The 21,010-nt window shown below is 38.1% G+C and overlaps 2 protein-coding genes across 2 annotated transcripts in view; both read right to left on the bottom strand.

Annotated features, from left to right (window-relative positions):
• The window catches only part of LOC107710948 (V-type proton ATPase 116 kDa subunit a-like), a 29,438-nt gene extending 15,687 nt beyond the window's left edge, over window positions 1–13,751 (bottom strand). Inside the window, exons 1-10 of the mRNA XM_016515842.1 lie at window positions 13,737–13,751; window positions 10,616–10,735; window positions 10,403–10,481; window positions 8,594–8,730; window positions 5,541–5,636; window positions 5,252–5,440; window positions 4,567–4,649; window positions 1,817–1,910; window positions 1,273–1,485; window positions 175–325 (exon numbers count right to left, since the gene is read on the bottom strand). Coding sequence (XP_016371328.1) covers window positions 175–325; window positions 1,273–1,485; window positions 1,817–1,910; window positions 4,567–4,649; window positions 5,252–5,440; window positions 5,541–5,636; window positions 8,594–8,730; window positions 10,403–10,481; window positions 10,616–10,732 — 1,159 coding nt within the window. The 5' untranslated portion in view covers window positions 10,733–10,735; window positions 13,737–13,751. The remainder of the gene's footprint in view (window positions 1–174; window positions 326–1,272; window positions 1,486–1,816; window positions 1,911–4,566; window positions 4,650–5,251; window positions 5,441–5,540; window positions 5,637–8,593; window positions 8,731–10,402; window positions 10,482–10,615; window positions 10,736–13,736) is intronic.
• Window positions 13,752–15,964: 2,213 nt separating this feature from the next.
• The window catches only part of LOC107710947 (FH2 domain-containing protein 1-like), an 18,009-nt gene continuing 12,963 nt past the window's right edge, over window positions 15,965–21,010 (bottom strand). The window contains exons 10-12 of the mRNA XM_016515841.1: window positions 19,514–19,631; window positions 19,266–19,430; window positions 15,965–18,283 (exon numbers count right to left, since the gene is read on the bottom strand). Of these exons, the coding sequence (XP_016371327.1) occupies window positions 16,805–18,283; window positions 19,266–19,430; window positions 19,514–19,631 (1,762 nt within the window). The 3' untranslated portion in view covers window positions 15,965–16,804. The remainder of the gene's footprint in view (window positions 18,284–19,265; window positions 19,431–19,513; window positions 19,632–21,010) is intronic.

Raw genomic sequence — 21,010 nt, 5'->3', positions numbered from 1 at the left:
ACAGAGCTGTTTTTGACAGGATAAAAAGGGTGTTGTTTTACATTACCATTGAGAAATTTTAACCAAAGTATGTTATAGACTTTATTAACACGCTAAAGAATCATATCACTTTGTGGAAAATGGGCATCTGATGACCCCTTTAAACTAGTGGTGTGTGTTGTGAGTGTGTGTCACCTGGGTTCATCTCCCTGTAGCTCGCCACTCCATAGGCATCGACTATGTTCTGGAATCCTGCAGTGAAGGCGTTGGTGGGGAAGAGTGTGGGGGGAGACGTGTTTGCCGGCAAGCGGTTGTAGAAGGAGTCCACACTACTGCCGCTCTTCCTCTGAGAGAGAAAAACAGGTTTCAGAGATAAGAGGCTTTCCTGTGTGGAGTCTGTCTGGTTTCCCCACAAACCAGACATGCAGCATACAGCAGGTGAATTGGAGGCACTAATGCAGTGAGTATGTGTGTGTGTGTGTGTGTGCCACACAACATCTGACCAGGGTGTGAAAGGATGGATGGAGTTTCTACTGTAGCTTTCTCCTTCAGTCAGCATGTGTGAAGTTTTTAGACATTTTTTTTGTTTATTTTTAAACAACTATCATGAATTATTCATTCATTATTATGATTTGTGGAGTCGAATCATATGACATTGCTCTGTATGAGATCATGGGCCAGATTTACTAAACAGGGCAAATTAGTGTGATTCCAATTCAAAACAGCGCCGGTGGGCATGGAAATTTCTGCGGGTGATTTACCAACAATGCACAAATTAAAGAAAACAGAGACGCAACATCTCATTTACACAGAGCGTTGTTTACGTGCAGTTGAAAGCGCGCGCGCATGCTGAACGTAAACAACGCTCACTATACCGATTACGTTCAGTGGATACTCTCCAAAATGGCGGAAGACGGTAACTCGGGGAGAAGAACTGCTGAATAAATGATGTTATTTTTGTTTACTTTGCGCACAAAAAGTAGTATTCTCGTAGCTTCGTAAATTTACGGTTGAACCCCTGATGTCACATGGATAATTCTACCAATGTCCTTGCTACGTTTCTGTGCGTTGATCGTGGTAATATCCTTGCTGTCTATGGAGGGTCAGAGAGCTCTCGGATTTCATCAAAAATATCTTAATTTGTGTTCTGAAGATGAACGAAGGTCTCACGGGTTTGGAACGACATGAGGGTAATGAGAGTAATTAATGACAGAATTTTCATTATTGGGTGAACTATCCCTTTAATGAGCTTGACCTGACAGCGACAGATGTGTAGTGACAGTGGACGCTCACCCCTCCCTCTCTCAGGGCGCTCTGCAGGGCAGGCAGCTGGCTCACGGGGCACCAGGCTTCTGCGATCAGGCACTTATCAGTGACGGATGGGCTGCAGAGATTCAGCACTGTCTGCACGGCCTTACACTTCTGAACCTGCACAATCCACTCGGGCAGACGGGCCAGCGCTCGCACCAGCAGCTGCTGCATGTACTGCTCCGTCTCACCCATGACCTACAGCCACGGAGGAGCACAGACACACGGTGAGGAAGCTCTGAGACTGTATGGCTGTTTGTTTACAGAAACTAACAGCAATACGCTTGACAGCTGTTTGTTCTATCGATTCGGTCGAAACAACTTACAGAGCAACTGTCGGGAAATAAAACAGAATCATGAACAACACAGACCAACTCACTATTTGTGTTCTAACTGCTAACTGTACATTATTCTGTTTTTCTCATCAGTTATTAACATCCCATGATCTATGTATCGGGAGTTCCAAATGTTTACAAAGTGGAAGTGAAAAAACGAGAGATGTGTTGACTGTGATTAATACTGCACTTACTGATTTGATGTCCTCGATTCTTCCTCGGAGTCCATTCAGAGTCTCCTCTCGTTCTGCCTGGCTCTCAGGGTAGGGGAATGTTTGTGTGTGAAAGCTGTGTGTTTGTGGAACAGAGCAGAAAACCGAATAAACAGGGAAGTAGTACATTCCGCTTGTTCACAAATTCATTTTTGAATGATACAAGAGTCCAGCATATGCTTAACTACCTCTAAACAGAAAATTTTGTATGAAACTGAACCAATGGGTTGATCAATATGAGTTTTTTTTAACCCTCAAGCATCCTTTGTATGACAGCCCTAAATCCGTCCTTTGTGGACAAATTTGGGCACGAAGGTCTCAGGTGTGATCCCAAACATTTTTTTTTTTTAATAAATGTGATATCTTTGATAAAATAAAATCTATAAATTTATGCAATTTTTTTAACTCTAAAAGTACCATATTTTTATGTCAAATATGCTTATTTTTATGTTATATTTAATATTTATTTTACTTCAGTATAAAAACATAATTCCAGTAAGTTCAGACAGCCAAAACCTAAAAATGTGGTGACTTTGGTGACATCTGGTGGCTTATGATGATATAAAAATATCAAAAACATCAATAGACACTAGTTGAGGTATATTGGAAAACGCCAATAGGCTTGTCAATTCAGCACCATATTTATTTAACTTGACGTTATTAACACTGTACAAATAGCCTATGTGTTGGCAGAAATTTATTTATTATAAATGTTACTGTTATTACATATTGGGGAATATTTAAATTTTATAGGTGTTTTATCGTTTCTTCATGTTTTTTTTTTTACTACAAATTTTATAGTTTATTATTAATTATTATTTATTTTTAAAACCATATAACCATGGTAATGAGGGCCATGGGTTTACTTATTGTGACCACCAGCCTACTAATGCTAGTCTGCTAAACTCTGGATTCTAAGCAAGAACTTCTTTCTTTTTAGATGTTAGGTTCTAATGAATTTTAATTGAAGTAAAATGTTAATTCAATAAGGGCCTGATTAAAGATAAATATCAGTGCCTTATATAAACTAGGTGTTTATTATGTACAAATAATAAAGTTCTTAAAGGAAGATTCACCCAGAAATTAAAATGGTCATCATTTACTCAACATCATGTCATTCCAAACCTGTATGGATTTCTTTCTTCTGTGGAACATAATTTGAGAAATTCAATACATTTTTGTCTATACAGTAGGTAACCAAAATGGTTCGGTAACATTCTACAAAATCTTCTTTTGTGTAACACATAATCCGTCATCAAAAAGATACATTTAATTATTCCGGCTGCTGTGAGAAAAGGCTATAAACGATCTGCCACCTGCAGGATCCTCACATGCGATAGCTTAGTAGCCGGGACAACTTCTTTATGTTTACAGATGTGACGTAATGACGTGACGTAATTTCCCGCGAAAACCTCTCGTGGAGCGTACCACTCAAATTAGAAAACATTATTATAAGCTAACCGTTGTGAATCGGGCTAAAGTAAGGCGATAGTTTTGAACACTGGCTGGTTATGTACTTGCTCAAATATCGATTTCGGATCATTTTTAACCAAAAAAAAGTTACGGACTGCAGCTTTATGTATTTGAAAGAAAAAAAAAATGTCATCATTTACTCAACATCATGTCATTCCAAACCTGTATGGATTTCTTTCTTCTGTGGAACATAATTTGAGAAATTCAATACATTTTTGTCTATACAGTAGGTAACCAAAATGGTTCGGTAACATTCTGCAAAATCTTCTTTTGTGTTCAACAGAAGAAAGTCGTTTGGAACGACATGAGGGTGAGGAAATGATGACAGAATTTATTAGCAGTAACTTTCCAGCAGTCTAGCTCTAAAATCAATGCATTAAGTTTGGTGCATTTGTTGTGAATTCAGTAACATCTATCAGTATTCGTTTCTGTCCTGTTTCATGTATTCATTTATTTAATCCAGTTGAAGGTCCTATGACCCATCAAAACATTCAAGGGGGAATTTGTGGCCCAGATTTGTCCAGGGCCAAATTTTAACCCCAGTCCATCCCCCAGATTGCAACTCATAAGCATTAATGACAATATTTACTCAAAATTCATTTTAAAGCTGCAAGTCCGTAAGTTTTGCCTCTTTGTCGCTATCTCTGTTTGAAAACCTGGAATTGCAGTTACTTGCGGAATTATTTAGAAAACATTATTATAAGCTAACCGTTGTGAATCGGGCTAAAGTAAGGCGATAGTTTTGAACACTGGCTGGTTATGTACTTGCTCAAATATCGATTTCGGATCATTTTTAACCAAAAAAAAGTTACGGACTGCAGCTTTATGTATTTGAAAGAAAAAAAAAATAGTAATTTCGTCACTCCTTATCAACACTTAAAATGTGACTGATCTGCCAGATGGTTAAAAAAGGGGGAAAATACTCATCAAATATTCATAATTTCCACAACACATCAGGACAAGGTTCCCACAAGGTTTATAATATTGTTTTCTTTCTAGTTCCAGATTACTGGATAATGAATTTTAAATATAATTTTATAAAGATCAGTTTGTGAAAGAAAATCAACAAGAATGCGTAGCCAAAGAAATACTTCAGCACTGACTTTTCCATGACCTTTTCAAGAACTTATTCATTTCCACGACTTTTCTGGGATTCGTTAGATTTTCAGGATAGAAATCACACTGTTTAAATCCTTTGGTAAATGTCCAGGTTTTTCAGGACTGTCTTCCTTCAAAACCACCAAATCCAGATCACCTACCAGTCACAGATCTTCTTCACTTTCTGACCGATCTGATCTCCCCAGAACGAGATTAAAAACACGGTCCACTGCACCTCCTCACCCTGAGGAAAAACAACCAAAATCTCTCACCAACTTTAAAAAACGAAACAAAAACAGACGTACAGTCAAACCAAAATGTATTCAGACACCTTCAGCATTTCTCACATTATCACAGTTTATTCACTATAGTTTAGAAAATGGTAATAAAATATGACAAGATAATTAGGTCAACCAATTACCAAGCAATGCTTAATTTTGTTCAGTCTGTGGTGTAAAAAGGTCACATTAGCAATTAAAGAAAAAAACACTTAAGCAAAACATGGTCAGGTCAAAGTGTCTGAATAATTTTTGGTCCCTCATTTTTATCAATTTTACTGGTAGTCCACTGTATGATGAATTTTTGGGTATAATATGTCACAGTTCACTTTATTTTGCTATCCTCACTTACATAAATGAACTATAGTGTCCTGCACCCACTAGTAAATAAAATATCAAAAATTATATCTGCTGTCTGAATAATTTTTGGTTTGATTGTATATGTTTCTACAATCTAATAAAAAATAAAAATAAACTATAATCTTATACATTGCAATGGTTCTTACATGTACATCATCATCTGGTTATACAAGAACCTGATAATACTTATTAATGATTTAGGTCTCACAGAATCAGGATGTTCAAGCTTTTCTTCCATCTCATGAAAGTCCACAATGATGTAACCACGACAAGCCCGCCACAGCAGCCTCTCGAAGGCGGGAACTTTCCACGGATGAACCACGCCGGCCACAAAGCTCAGCCTGACGTCCTGCCGGTTCTCTGCCAGAGCCACCGGCTCGAACGCCACCAGCGGGGCCTATGACGCATTAACACGTGCACACATGAACCAGACTGACTGACGCTGAAGTGGAAAAGAAGGAAGTGGATGTATTGTGACAGTAAAGTGCAGTTCCTACCTGTGAGGCTGTGAGTGAATGAGTCTGCTTTAAAACCCCTCTGTACTGACACAGCTGAGTATACTGAGACCGCAGACTGTCTCTGTTCCTGGACACCTGCACATGTGTAAAATCACAAACTGACTGCATTAGAGACAATTTGAAACAACACTAATGTTATGCATTAACAGGGAAATAATGACAATGGAAGTGTGACTAGACACTGGTACAGGAAAGCACTGAAAAACATTTACAGTTAAAGGGATTTTCACCCAAAATAAAAACTCTGCCATCATTTACTCAACCTCAAGTTGTTCCAAAACTTTATGAGTTTCTTTCTTACATTAAACAGAAATTAAATTATTTTGAAGAAGGTAACCAAACAGTTTCTGATCCCCACTGATGTCCACAGTATTATTTTTTTTTGCCATACTATGGAAGTCAATGGGGACCAACAACTGTTTGACTGCTTACATTATTCAAAATATGTTCTTCTGTGTTCAGCAGACGAAAGAACTTTATACAGGTTTGGAGCAACATAAATGTGACCCTGGGCCACAAAACCAGTCTTAAGTAGCACAGGTATATTTGTAGCAATAGCCAAAAATACACTGCGTGGGTCAAAGTTATAGATTTTTCTTTTATGCCAAAAACCATTAGGATATTAAGTAAAGATCATGTTCCATGAAGATATTTAGCAAATTTCCTACTGTAAATATATCAAAACTTAATTTTTGATTAGTAATATGCATTGCTAAGAACTTCATTTGGACAACTTTAAAGGCGATTTTCTCAATATTTTGATTTTTTTGCACCCTCAGATTCCAGATTTACAAATAGTTGTATCTCGGCCAAATATTGTCCTATCATAACAAACCATACATCAATGGAAAGTTTATTTATTCAGTCAATTTTTAAAAATTGACACTTAAGACTGGTTTTGTGGTCTAGGGTCACAAATAACAAGATTTTCAATTTTTGGATGAACTATCCCTTTAACACAGTGTCCTAACTAATCGCGACACGCGATAAAACGTATCTTCTCCATGTTAATCTGAGTTTTTGTCCTAACCAGCCGTGACAGCGACACGCAAAATTTCTATCTTAGTCACGGTTTCTATTTCTGCAACATACAAACTATGACTCAGGAATATCTCAGGTACTTATTATGTGCTTTATTCAATGTTAAAAGTGTCTAGTGCGAGTTTGAATATCATATTGCGTGACATATAGCTTACCTCAGATCTCGAAAACAAATCAAAGCAAACAAGCGTATTGCATAACAAAGATGCTATCAGTCACTCAGTATGTACGTTTAATAATGTTAAAAAGGTTATGAATTAGATTATAAACGTAAACATTTTGTAGCGAGTGCAGTGCACTTCCAGAGAGAGCCCGCCCACACGCGCTTCTGATTGGCTGTGATATTTGATTGATTCGGTCGCGTCCGGTGTGTGGACAGACACATTGTTTGTCGCTGGAATCTTGTTGCATCGCGTGTAGTTAGAAGAAAGTAAGAAAGCAAATTAAGAACAAGAAAGCAAATAGGATCAGTTTTGATCTCATGTTTTTTTTAACAACAAGCAGACATAAAACACATTTGCATGGAAACAACACACAAAGTGACAAACCTCCCTGAGCTCTCGGGCCAAGCGCTCACTCTCCTCCTCAATGGTGAGGAGTTCTCTGGGCTGAGGGGCCGGGGGGGTCGGGATGGGGGGCTGCAGTTTCTGAGAGAGACTGCGGACAATCTCCTGGTCCAAAAACACTGGAACCAAGAAACCGACTGTTTAAAAACCTTCGAGTCAACATAAAATGGCATTGTTTATGTAAAAAGGTGAGCTAATGAAGACAAGTTTATTCACTTTATATGCTTTAGACATGTAAAACATCGTTTACGGTAAAAAACTGGCAGCTGTGGTTGCCAGAATTATACCGTAAAAAATACGGTAGCAACATTTTAGGTTTTACTTACGAGATTTAACTTAAATGTGAGCCTGGGGCACAAAAGCAGTCTTAAGTCGCTGGGGTATATTTGTAGCAATAGCCAAAAATACCTTGTATGGGTCAAAATGATTTTTCTTTTATGCCAAAAATCATTAGGATATTAAGTAAAGATCATGTTCCATGAAGATATTTAGCAAATTTCCTACTGTAAATATATCAAAACTTAATTTTTGATTAGTAATATGCATTGCTAAGAACTTCATTTGGACAACTTTAAAGGCGATTTTCTCAATATTTTGATTTTTTTGCACCCTCAGATTCCAGATTTACAAATAGTTGTATCTCGGCCAAATATTGTCCTATCATAACAAACCATACATCAATGGAAAGTTTATTTATTCAGTCAATTTTTAAAAATTGACACTTAAGACTGGTTTTGTGGTCTAGGGTCACAAATAACAAGATTTTCAATTTTTGGATGAACTATCCCTTTAACACAGTGTCCTAACTAATCGCGACACGCGATAAAACGTATCTTCTCCATGTTAATCTGAGTTTTTGTCCTAACCAGCCGTGACAGCGACACGCAAAATTTCTATCTTAGTCACGGTTTCTATTTCTGCAACATACAAACTATGACTCAGGAATATCTCAGGTACTTATTATGTGCTTTATTCAATGTTAAAAGTGTCTAGTGCGAGTTTGAATATCATATTGCGTGACATATAGCTTACCTCAGATCTCGAAAACAAATCAAAGCAAACAAGCGTATTGCATAACAAAGATGCTATCAGTCACTCAGTATGTACGTTTAATAATGTTAAAAAGGTTATGAATTAGATTATAAACGTAAACATTTTGTAGCGAGTGCAGTGCACTTCCAGAGAGAGCCCGCCCACACGCGCTTCTGATTGGCTGTGATATTTGATTGATTCGGTCGCGTCCGGTGTGTGGACAGACACATTGTTTGTCGCTGGAATCTTGTTGCATCGCGTGTAGTTAGAAGAAAGTAAGAAAGCAAATTAAGAACAAGAAAGCAAATAGGATCAGTTTTGATCTCATGTTTTTTTTAACAACAAGCAGACATAAAACACATTTGCATGGAAACAACACACAAAGTGACAAACCTCCCTGAGCTCTCGGGCCAAGCGCTCACTCTCCTCCTCAATGGTGAGGAGTTCTCTGGGCTGAGGGGCCGGGGGGGTCGGGATGGGGGGCTGCAGTTTCTGAGAGAGACTGCGGACAATCTCCTGGTCCAAAAACACTGGAACCAAGAAACCGACTGTTTAAAAACCTTCGAGTCAACATAAAATGGCATTGTTTATGTAAAAAGGTGAGCTAATGAAGACAAGTTTATTCACTTTATATGCTTTAGACATGTAAAACATCCATCATTAACGGGTGCTTTAATAATGTGATTGTGTATGCGTGATGTCATAGCATGATTATGTAAACAAACTGTCCAAAAGAATCAGGATTTCCCCGTTGCCTGAGGCTCCAGATTACTAAAGCAATAAGCCCCGTGAAGCTGTGGTTTACAGTGAATTTATAAAAGTTAAGGGGCGATCGCCCCTTAACTGTTATAAATTCACTGTAAACCACAGCTTCACGGGGCTTATTGCTTTTATAAAACGGTTACAGAGCATAAAACAGAGCAAATATAGTGTAATGATATAAATAAAAACAGTATTCTTCCACCAAACAATGTAGTTCCTCAGAAACAGTTGTGGTTCCAACAAAGTGGTTGCCGAGCAACACACAGAAGTAAACAAAGGTGTATGTTTGTAGAGTAATTTACAACAGCTTTGAACGTGGCTCAGCCAATCAGAATCAAGGACCGGAACTATACGTTTTATCCACCTTTTTCTTCAACGCGGAGGTAAGCCTATGGGTGAGACTTCCGGTTCATTAGCCGCTATAACGAGGAGAATAACAACGTGCAGTAAAAGGTAAAACTGTTTGCACTACAAACCAGTGTGTTCATAATTAAGATAATACATTCAAATAATATGATAAGACACACCAACTTTCAATATCAAGCAGCAAAACGAACTGTTTTGTTCAGCTAAAAATAGCTGGACAGAGTGGACGCAGATGAGACCGGAAGCCAGACCCATAGAATTTACAAATGGCCATTTTTACGACAAGAAAAAGGTGGATAAGAGTAATTATGCTATAAATAGTGTTCAGTTTCCTGCACAGACCGATCGTTTCACTCCATAAAACCTCACTATATTGTCAGGAGCCATGTGCATTAATTTGGTGTTCAGTGAAATGCTTTTTTATTCTCAAAAACCTGTAGCCGCTGACTTGCATTTTATGACCAAGGACCACAGTTTTAGAAAAAAAAATCTACTTTACTGTTCTACTGAAGAAAAAAAATACTATAACTTGTAGTAAATTTTAATTTTTTTCACATTTTCATCATAATAAGCCTCTTATTCTCACCAAGGCTGCATTTATTTGCTCAGAAATACAGTAAAAACAGTAATATTGTGAACTATTATAATTTAAAGCAATTATACATTTTTTTATTAATTTTTTTTTTTTAAATATCCCAGCACTAATCTTGACATAAGGCTTCTTCCCCATATTTATAATTTTTGCTATTATTGTTGTGATTTTTTTTTTTTGCACTAACATTAATCAGCAGCAAATTACTGCATTACCTACTCATACAATTTTTAGATTGCTTTGATTGCAGCAAACTACACAGATATTCGGCTATTGTTTAACATTTTAAAGACGTGCATGGCCTAAATGCCATCAGCTGATAACAAACCGCTCCAAAGCAGGAAGATGTTACATTTAAATGAATGTTTTCCGAAGACAAACACGGTTCTCTTTGGAATAATGTGTGTACTGATGCACAATAGCACTAGGAACATGTGTGAAATAATGCAGGGATCATGGGAGTTGAGGGGTGACAGACTCACCAAAGTTTTTCTCCAGTTCCTCACATCTCCTCACCTCGTTCACAAACTTCCTCTGGAACGCGTTCACATTTGGATTCAGCTGAGATTAGGATTTCAAACAAAGACGCGTCATTATCTTCTTTGTGCCATCGGCAAGTCAATGTAAGGTAAAGACACTTGCATAAAACACGTAAACAACAAAAAAAAGGGTTTCTCAAGTATTAATTCTCTCACATCTCTGAACTCCACTATTCCCAGCTCTCCCAGTTCACTGACACAGTTGTAAGCCGATCCCGACTGGAGGAAGATCTGAACCAGACAGACCTCTTCACTGCGGAACAGAGAGCCCATGACCTGAAACACACACAATCAAACAGCAAGAATGGGCTCTGAAATGTGGACACACTTGGACAATTCTTATGTGAACAGATATAGCACTTCCTCTTCTGCTTTGAGTCAGTAAGCGTGTGAGCATGAGTGCGTGTTCCTCTCTGAGGGCTTTTTTAGGTTTCATAATGTCACCTGTGACTGTAAAATCACGGAGTTACATGGGCAATGTCAAACTACATCAATATTTTTAACAATTTATTTTCGGGTCAAAGACGTTTGCATCAAAAGAAATTTACAAAAGTGATTTTATGTCCATAGAAAGCACATTAAATGCAAGTAAAATGTCTACTTTCCTAATTTATTACTAATTTCCTACTACTTGTTTCACTTCTGTTTATATAGTATTTATAGAGTTTTAGCTTTTAGTTTTAATTAATTTTTCTTATTTGTAAGTCGCTTTGGATAAAAGCGTCTGCTAAATGACTAAAAGTAAAGTAAAGTAAAGTACTTTTAAGCTTAAGTTTTTGGAGAATAAAATGTTAAAATTTGGTTGAAATTATGTTACATTGTCATTCAGTGTAACACAATATTTATGTAAAAATTCAAACAACATGCTTATTCTTTTATATATTTTAATATGTACAGGTCAGAATAAGGGAGCATAATAAATTTGATTGTGTTTTAAATGAGTAAAAATTCTTACTGACAAATGGGCAAAAGCTAGGATAGTGGCAAATTTAAAAAATGTAAAATTACAACTAATTAGTATTTGGGGTGTGAAAGTTATTAAACAGAAAACTTTTTACATTTTTTGGGGAAAAACAACAACAAATTTAACAATTTAAAGCAGTATTACACTTATTGTGTTTATGCTTAAACCCTTTTTCGTCTTTGACCCTTTCATGTATTTAATAGATTAACGATCAATTTTAAACAATATATCATTTATGTATAATTATTAGGCATGTAGTTAATCTGATTTTATGGAATATCTAAGCTTTTAATAAATGAATCCATGACATCGCAGAACCATTTAATTAAACATAAAAGACATAAAAGAGGTTATTGGGAAATCGTGAAAAACTTTAAAGAAAAGCTAACCTGTTACAACACGTAAATTATGAACTGTCCTTTATATTTTCCAGCTATAATCTTGATGTTGACTGTAAAAAGGTGGTGTTTGTTAGGGATGCACGATATTATCGGACCAATATCGGAATCGGACGATGATGGCTTTAAATGTAAATATCGGCATCGGCCCGATATGAAAAATTATGCAGGTAAGTCTTGCCGATAAGAGGAATACATTAACTCGCATGTGCTCAGGGTGTGCTAGCGATTAGATCACATCAGCAGTGTGGCTCATTCTTGAAGCAAAGTTTTGCCTGAATGATGAGGAATCGGCCGATAATGGCTTTAAATGTACATATCGGCATTGGCCCGATATGAAAAATTATGCTGATATGTCTTGCCGATAAGAGGAATACATTAACTCGCATGTGCTCAGGGTGTGCTAGCGATTAGATCACATCAGCAGTGTGGCTCATTCTTGAAGCAAAGTTTTGCCTGAATGATGATTATATTCACTGTTTTGGATCACTGCATTTAATCTGAGAATGCAGGTACAGAATGACGCACACAGTGTATGATAGAGTAAACAGTAATAGCACGTGCAGCGGCAGCCTCTCCCGGGTCCTAAAGCCCGTTCAGTACGGACTTTTAATTCCGTAGGGGGCGCTGTTGGCCTACTTCTAATAAAATTAAAGCAAAATACACAAATAATATTTAGACTGTTTCTGATTAAATAAAGCAGTAATTGATGCCGTAAAATCATGAGTATGTTTTGATTTAAAGGTCAGAAGCTATAGCTTACATGGAAAAAAAAAAAAAACACAAACGACACTTAAATTAAATAATTTTATATATAGGCCTACTGATTTATTCATTAATGTGTAATATGTTGGATTTTTTAAACCAATTATGAGCTCTAAAAGATTTTCAGAATTTTTACTCTTCAGAACTCTTTTGCTTTAGACCATCTACAAATGTTAAATCATAAAATAAAATGGTAAGGTTACCACTGCATCTTTCTGAAAAAAAACAAAAACAATGCAGTGATTAATATATAGTTTATTTATAGCTATTTTCAAATCTTCAATGTACTGTCATTATAAAATAACTTTATTATTGTTTATTTAATTCTAACAAATAAGTTCTTGTTAAAAACTAACCAAAATTAAAAATAATTATATATCGGTATCGGTATCGGCCAAAATGAGTTGAAAATTATCGGCATATCGGATATCGGCAAAAATCCAATATCGTGCATCCCTAGTGTTTGTCAACTACCCAATTACTACACTTGGGCCACACTTGTCAAAAAAATTAATCACGACTTATCAGAAAATAAATGCACTGTTATTGGTATTTCAAAAACACCTGATGGTTCATGTTTGACTTGAGAGCTGACATCTAGACCACGGGATCATCTCATTTTGATCACATGCATCATCACAGGTTTTGACAGCTAATTACTAGTACTAGCAGATGGACACATAATTGCACAAGATATAAAATAGCTACCACCAAAATCTTTAGATACTGGAAGCAGCAGAAGCCAAACGAGCCTGAACAAATCACTGAATGAATGCTGAAATACAGGAAAATACAAATCTGGGCTACACTTCCTCTTTCTACAGGGATTCGGCTACATTATAAGACTGTTTTAATGAAGAAAGTTATTAAAATTCCTCCGTGCGCATGATATTATCTAATATACGTTTGACTGTAGGTTAATTTGCATATGCATATCTCAAAGTTTCATTTTCGCTTCCCTGACACTATAAACCCTCACGAAAAGCATTAAGCAGAAGGTATTCATCATGCTCAGATTAATGTTTCGATAATGCTGAAAAGAGGCGAAACTGGAAGAAAACTTGGGTGATATTTACAGAATATGCATCAAACAATGTAAGGAGCAGAAAAAAAAAACACTAGTGTAAACATCAACTATCTGCAAACTTACCGGATGATAAAACGCCGACACAAAATACAAAAAAATAAAAAAGTAGGCAGGAGAACTTTCCGTAGACCTTCACACATCCTTCCTACAACAGAAGAAACAGGTGTCAAACACAAATTATGACTTTCAACAGTAAATAAAGATGTAGCAGGCTTCTTTGTCAGATTTTTGTAGATCGTCTCAACAGAAATCAGTGCCAACCCTGCATATGATATTCCAAGCTTAAAAGACATCACAGAGAAACAGTTCTGCTATGATGGTATCAACTTGGGTCACAATACTGAAGTAAAAGCTTACCAACAGCAGGATGATCTTGAATCTTGATGACCCTTCCAGATAAAGAACCGGTTCGCGGAAAAGAACCGAACTTCCCATCACTACAACCAACATAAAATGGCACACAACCTACTTTTTAATTATCATTTTATTTTTTAAAGAAACCATTGTATAACTGACATTTGAGGCTTAATACTATAGAAAAAAATTGGTTAGTGTTTGCAGCTTGTTAATTTTCATAGAAATATGGAATGCAGTTGCTTCGAACATGGCATAAACGTCATTTAAGGTAAACTATGATAATCGTATTTCAAAGGAATAATCAACAACTGTGATGGGGGGGAAAAAAAACACTAAACTAAAATACTCGCCTCTCAACAGGCCACTGGGATCTCGGTATTTGGGGGTCTTGTGTGACCTGTAACAACAGTCCTAGTTAGAAACTCTGGCTCAAGCCTGTGACTACAGGAATCATGTTTGATTTGCGTGTTCGCCCCCAGACTAGGTCTGCCTCATTGTGTGAGCACAGACCACTCTCAGAAGGCACGGCTTGACCTGTGCTACACAGCAGGAGTCACTAAAACAGCCAAACCTGCAGGAGCACACACGCCAGCACCTTTCTCTTCCAGCAGAGTAACACTAGCTCAGGCATGGACTGGCCTGCACAGCTGACTACCGCTGGGCTCTCAGAAGAGAGAGAAACACCCGGTTCATTTTGGCATAAGTCATTGATCGAGTGAGAACAATAAAGGCTATCCAAAAGAACCTAAAATGTAGCTGCCCTATTACCAGCAGTGCTGGGTAGATTACTTACCAATTAAAATCCTTTCCTAATTTAAAATTACACGACAAAAATTGTAGTTAGTAATGTAATCCATTACATTACACATCGGACTACTTTTAGATCACTTTTGACCCATCTCATTTTTCACTAGATTTAAATAGGATAATCTTGTACCATCTTGATATAAAATATCTGAGTTAATTTTTCAAATAAGTAAAGCACTTTTGTTTTTTTGTTATGAAAAATAAGCAAGCCAAGCGCAGGTATCAAAAAGTAACACAAAAGTAATGTAATGCATTACTTTCCATAAGAAAGTAACTAACTCCGTTACTTGTTTTTTTTTTATAGAGTAATGCAACATCGCAATGCATTACTTTAAAATCAGCTTTACCCAACACTGATTACCACCACCACCACATTTGATTGTATATGTCCTTTCTTCCCAAATGCGTTCTCCTGCTTCATGACCTCATCTCTTATCATGTTTAGATGCTTAGTTGCTTAAATTGCATTGGCTCCACCTGTGTTCATTTTACAACTAAAGAGATTAATGATGCTTTAGTTTAGACAAATCGGTTTAAAATGTTCACTCACATAAGATGAAGGCTCAGCTGTTTGCTGTACTTAAGAGATGTGCTGAACACCTAAGGATGAAAATCTGTCCAGACAAGAGGCATATTTTTAGATGTCGGATGTAACACAAATATTGCATGGGTGTTGTTACCTTCCTACCTCTGTATATTATGCGTGAAGGTAGCATTTTTCAGGTTTTGGACACATTCAAGGGTGCCTCATGATTTGGAGATCACATGACCAGCTGTACAACTCACTTCTGTATCACTGGACAATTTCAGTCACTGGAGTTAATGAGGTTAATGATGGGTGACACACACTTACCACTTGCCAGTGGGGTATTTCTACAATAGCACTGATAATGAACAATGTTCAGCTAAAATGCTTCATCCATAATCACTTAGTGCAACCTTTAAAGTCCTCATCCTTACTTAAACATCAGCTTTTGAAGAAGCTCGTTGACTGGGATATGAAGGGTAAAGATCAATAATACTTTAATTTTTTCCCCCAAATCTATCCTTATGTGATTGCTGCTGTAACCTTTGTTATACTAACCAGCATTAATTTAATGTTAAATAACATTTACTTGCAGAAAGAATAACAGTAAAGTCATTTTTATTTCAAATACTCATTATTTGCAAATACAAACATTACAAATGGCAGCTGTGTTTTTGATTGTTAATTTAACATTCCATATAAACAAAACACACAAGTACAGCAGAATACCACAAAGACGGTTTCTGCCAGCATTAAATCTCTCTTTCATCTGTAAAGTGCATCAGAGTTGAAGGAACCCAACATGTACAAATGGACACACACCTCACACACTATTTACTTCGACACATTTGCTTTGGGATCTTGAATTATTACATGCATGATTTTAACTGAAGTTTTGCGTCATTATTTTGTACCTGTAACTCAAGTAACAGTCAATTTGACCTGAATCAAAGGGCAAGTTAAAATCAATATCCCACATGAGCGTTCACTTCAGTCATTAACTGTGGTCTGTTTGACTGTGGCAGCTCCATTCTAACATCACAAACTAAACACATACTGAAAGAAGGTTCAGGCAGGAATCCTTCCGATGTGCGCTGTAACCTGCACAGAGCACTCGAGTGTTCAGAGGTAGAGCTAAAGACAGTGCTGGATGAGACTCTCCTGACAGTTTCCATCAAAGTCCTGAAATAAGAGGCGAAATTCGCCGTGACCTGAATAATCAGCGGAGAGCTCAGAAAGTAGCAGTCACTCTGCTCGGATGCATTACAGTGCCCAATGAATGGCTCCTGTATTTACTGGCGTTCTGCAGTTTGAGTTGACCGTTCACACAAAAACCTTGACACCCACCAGTGAAAATCATATCAATTTAGTTCCTTACGCACGTTACGACATGCATAGATAACATCAACCCACTGCCACTCAGAGTTCAAGAAACCAGATATCATCTCCACATGGGCTGGGCAGCCGTTTTGGGAATTCTGGTGCCAGGAGTCTTGGTTGTCTTGGCTTTGGCTGCGCTTATGATGGCCGTGCGGATTGTCTTTGCAGTCGTAGCAGCGCTGGGAGAGTGTATGCTCTGGGGAGACTGGGATTCAGAGTTGGGCGCTAGGCGTTTGGAAACGCGAAGCGGCGAACCCCTTACAAACGGCTCCTGACACTTGTCCTTATCCTGGGTCAGCTTCTCAGGAGTGTTACCTTTGTGTTTCCCCGTATCGGACGGGGCGTTTACCCTCTGGCGTGCATTGCTGTTGCGTTTGAGTTCATTTTGAACGCCAGCGAAGCGCGCCGTTAGCGATGTGTGAATGGACGAGGGGCGTGTAGGGGAAGGCCGTGACACCTGACAAGCAGACAAACCGTCCGCAGGAGTCGGTTCTGCCTTTGTGCGCACTCTAGGGATCCCGCTGCTGTTGGAGGGCCCTCCTCGCTGTACCAGCAGTCTTTTGGTTGGCCCTCGAGTCGGCGTCTTTACCAGACGGGAATCACCCTTGGCATGCGGTGAGCTTGTGCCGTCTCGCTCCTCGGCTTCCTGCTCTTTCTTCCATTTGGAGCAGTGATTGGTGGTCGGCCGCGTCACTGTCGGAGAAAGGCTCTCGTAGGAGCGTAGGGCCCTCACTAGGGTGCGGCACTCCAGCATCTCTCCAATCGCCGGGCAAACGCGCTCTCGTTCTGGGCTACAGGGCTCCTGGGCTAGATCTTCAGGAGGAGAAGATGCACTTGACCACGTCTCTCTCTGTGGTGTTACTCCCTTTTGAGATTTGCCATTTACACACTCTTTAGTCTTAGCATCCTTCAAGGTATCGGTTTCTATCTGCGTCAGCCTTTCAGAGGCGTCTTGAACCGGTTTCTCAACTTTCAGAACGTTGTCAGGGGATAGTCCTGTGAGCGGCAAGACATTCACTGCCCCCTGCTGATGTGACTTGATACTTGTTTTTCCCAAAGCAACAAAAGCGGTCTCACTGGGGACTGTTCTCGTATTCAGCCTAGAACGGCTTCTCGTAGCATTCGGGGAAGCCACTGCATCTCGCTGCAGGTCACATGTTGAACCTGTGCTTAAACGCTGAGCTTGTTTGACTTTATTCATCCCTTTAGTCTCCTCAGCGTCGGCATCATTCCTCAGCAGCAAATGTCTAAGCTCCGAGTCTCTGCTGAATCCTTCAGGATCGAGAGCCTGTAGGTCTGAGTGCTGTGTGTTGTGAGATTTCACGTTTCTCTCGCCGGAGCGGAGGAAGTACTGCGAGAGCCTGCGCAGGCTGCGGCGGCTCCCCGTGTAACTCAAGCTCCTCTGCAGCGCATGCTCCAGCTCAGAAGACTCCTGCTCCGCTTCCAGTCCGGTGCACAGAGCCAGAGATCGACGCTTTTCCACATTCTCACGCTCGCGCGCCAAACGCCGCTGCTCTTGTACTTCCCGCTCTGTGTTCTCCTGTTAGGAAGCAAATAGGAACGAATCATGTTTGAGATTCTGAACTTTATTTCCATAAATCAGTTTAAACCGACCACTTCAAATAAACTGATGGGTCACAGATTTATGTCATCAGTTAAAATCTTCATAGAAGCCACCGGACATTTTCCATTTATTAAGAAAAATGCATTCAAGTAAATACAGTATACATTACCACATGCAGTTATTTGGATATTAACAGAAATGTCTACATTTATTACATGAAAAATCCCTTTATTTTTGCCTATTTACATGCTTTTTATTGGCATAATCTGTAAATAGCATTTTACTATATATTTTACATTTAAAAAAAAGTTTAATGCTTGAATGACTGTTTGTTTGAAACCATGGTTCTTCCGATTGGAAAAAAACAACTTTCAATATTATTGGGATTCAAAAATCAAATGAAATCTATTTTTTCCCTTTTTTTTTTTTAGTAGAGAATATTTATTAGTGCTGTCAAATGATTAAATCGCATCAAAAATAAAAGTTTTTGTTTACATAATAAATATACACAGTACACACACATTATGTATATATAAATACACACACATGCATGTGTTAAGAAAAATGTGTTATGTTTTTATATTAAATATTTATTTTCAAATATATTTATTTTCGATATATTTTCAAAATATTTACTGTATATGTGTGTGTTTATATATACATAATATACACAGTACACACACATTATGTAAACAAAAACTTCTATTTTGGATGCGATTAATCGTTTGACAGCACTAATATTTACATTATATAATAACATTACCAAACCAATTAAACATCACTTAAGTGCTGTTTATGTTGCTATGAGTCACACCGACATGAAAAATTATCAAGTTAAACTTTGTGTGTCTTAAACATCAGCTAGCTTCAGGCAAGTACTGGACATTTTAAACTTTATTTGGTTGTTGTAATTTAAAGACACAGTCCAGTCAACATGATTCAACACAAGGCTGCTCACCTGCACGGCTCTTTGGAAGCGATGGCAGAAGCAGTGGAAGATATGACAGGCCTCCTCCAGTTTGAAGGACTTGTCATCTTCACAGAAGAAATCCACAAGGGCCTTACTGGACTTCTGTAAGCTTTCCAGCTCGTCCTGAGATTCCTGCAGCCTCACTTCCGCAACCTGAACGAAGAAAAGATGAAATTGCAAGCTGAATAGACACATGCACATCTGTGAATATGATCTCGACATCGATGGGAACGAACCTCTAGAAATGTTCTGGTCTGCTGCTCGATTTCAGCATCAGCCTGAGCTCTAACTCGGAGTTCAGCGACTCTGCTTTGTAGTCGAGAAAGATCCTCCACCACAGACTCTTCTGACAACCTGACCAGAAAAAAAACAACTGTGATTTAAGTTTTCTTTCTAATATTAATCACTGAGGAACATGTTGTTCTAAGTGCAATATTTGTGAAATATATTAAAAAAAAGGTAATTTCACAAAACCTCGTGAAAACTGGGTCATATTTCACTCCAACATAAAAATAAAAAAAGAACAAAGTCAGAACAACAACAAAAAAGTCTGACGTAAAATACTTTAAAAAGAGTTTTTTTTTTGGTAACACTTTAGTTTAGGGACCAATTCTTACTATAAACATAGTCACACACAAAATCAATACTAACAATGCAATTCCCATACAGAAACGTGCTTATCGCACTTCGCCTCAGATGCAGGAGGTGATTCAGTCACATGTGGACGACATGGTGGCAAAAGGCATTGTGGAAGCCAGTCATAGCCCTTGGGCTGCGCCTATCGTTATGGTGCGGAAAAAAGATGCCACCTGCCGTTTTTGCGTAGATTATAGGGGCCTTAATTCTGTCACCATTAAGGATGCCCATCCATTGCCTAGAACAGATGACACCTTTGATGCACTAAGAGGTTCATCTATATTCAGTACTATGGATCTTTCATCCGGATATTGGCAAGTGCAACTTCATGAGGCAGATAAACCAAAAACAGCTTTCACCACGGGTCGTTCTTTGTATCAGTTTACAGTGATGCCGATGGGCCTTGCCAATGCTCCACCCACTTTTCAACACTTGATGCAGTTAGTGCTGCGTGGCCTGTCCTGGAAAACATGTATTGTATATTTAGACGATATAATTGTCTATAGCAAGAGTTTCAGTGAGCACATACAGCACTTGAGAGAGGTTTTCCAGCATTTGAGGGCAGCAAACCTGAAGCTAAAACTAGCTACAGTGCCTTGCGAAAGTATTCATACCCCTTCATTTTTTTCACGTTTTGTTGTTCCTGCCTTATGTTAAATTGCTTTAAATGACTTTTTTCTCCAAATTATTCTACACTCCACAAACCATAATGGCAAAGCAAAAAAACAGGTTTTTAACATCTTTGCAAATGTATTAAAAATAAAAAACTTAAATGATTCCATTGCATAAGTATTCATACCCTTATTTGGAAGTTGAAATGTAGCTTAGGAGCATTCATATTGCTTGTAGATGATACTACACTTCGAGTGAAGTTAACCTGTGGCAAATTCAATTGCATGGGGATGATTTGGAAAGGCACACACGTCTTAATAAAAGGTCTAACAGCTGAAAATGCATATCAGAGCAAAAACCAAGCCCTGAGGTCAAAAGAACTGCCTGTAGAGCTCAGAGACAGGATTGCATCACACATCTGGGGAAGAGTTCAGAAAAAAACCTGCTGCATCGAAGGTTCACAGAATCATGTAGCCTTCATTATC

This window comes from Sinocyclocheilus rhinocerous, unplaced genomic scaffold (genome assembly GCF_001515625.1).
Source record: "Sinocyclocheilus rhinocerous isolate Xijiao unplaced genomic scaffold, SAMN03320098_v1.1 scaffold3161, whole genome shotgun sequence".
Classification (NCBI taxonomy): Eukaryota; Metazoa; Chordata; class Actinopteri; order Cypriniformes; family Cyprinidae; genus Sinocyclocheilus; species Sinocyclocheilus rhinocerous.
Note: the sequence above shows the minus strand (reverse complement) of the source record. Positions and strands in the feature narration are given on the sequence as shown.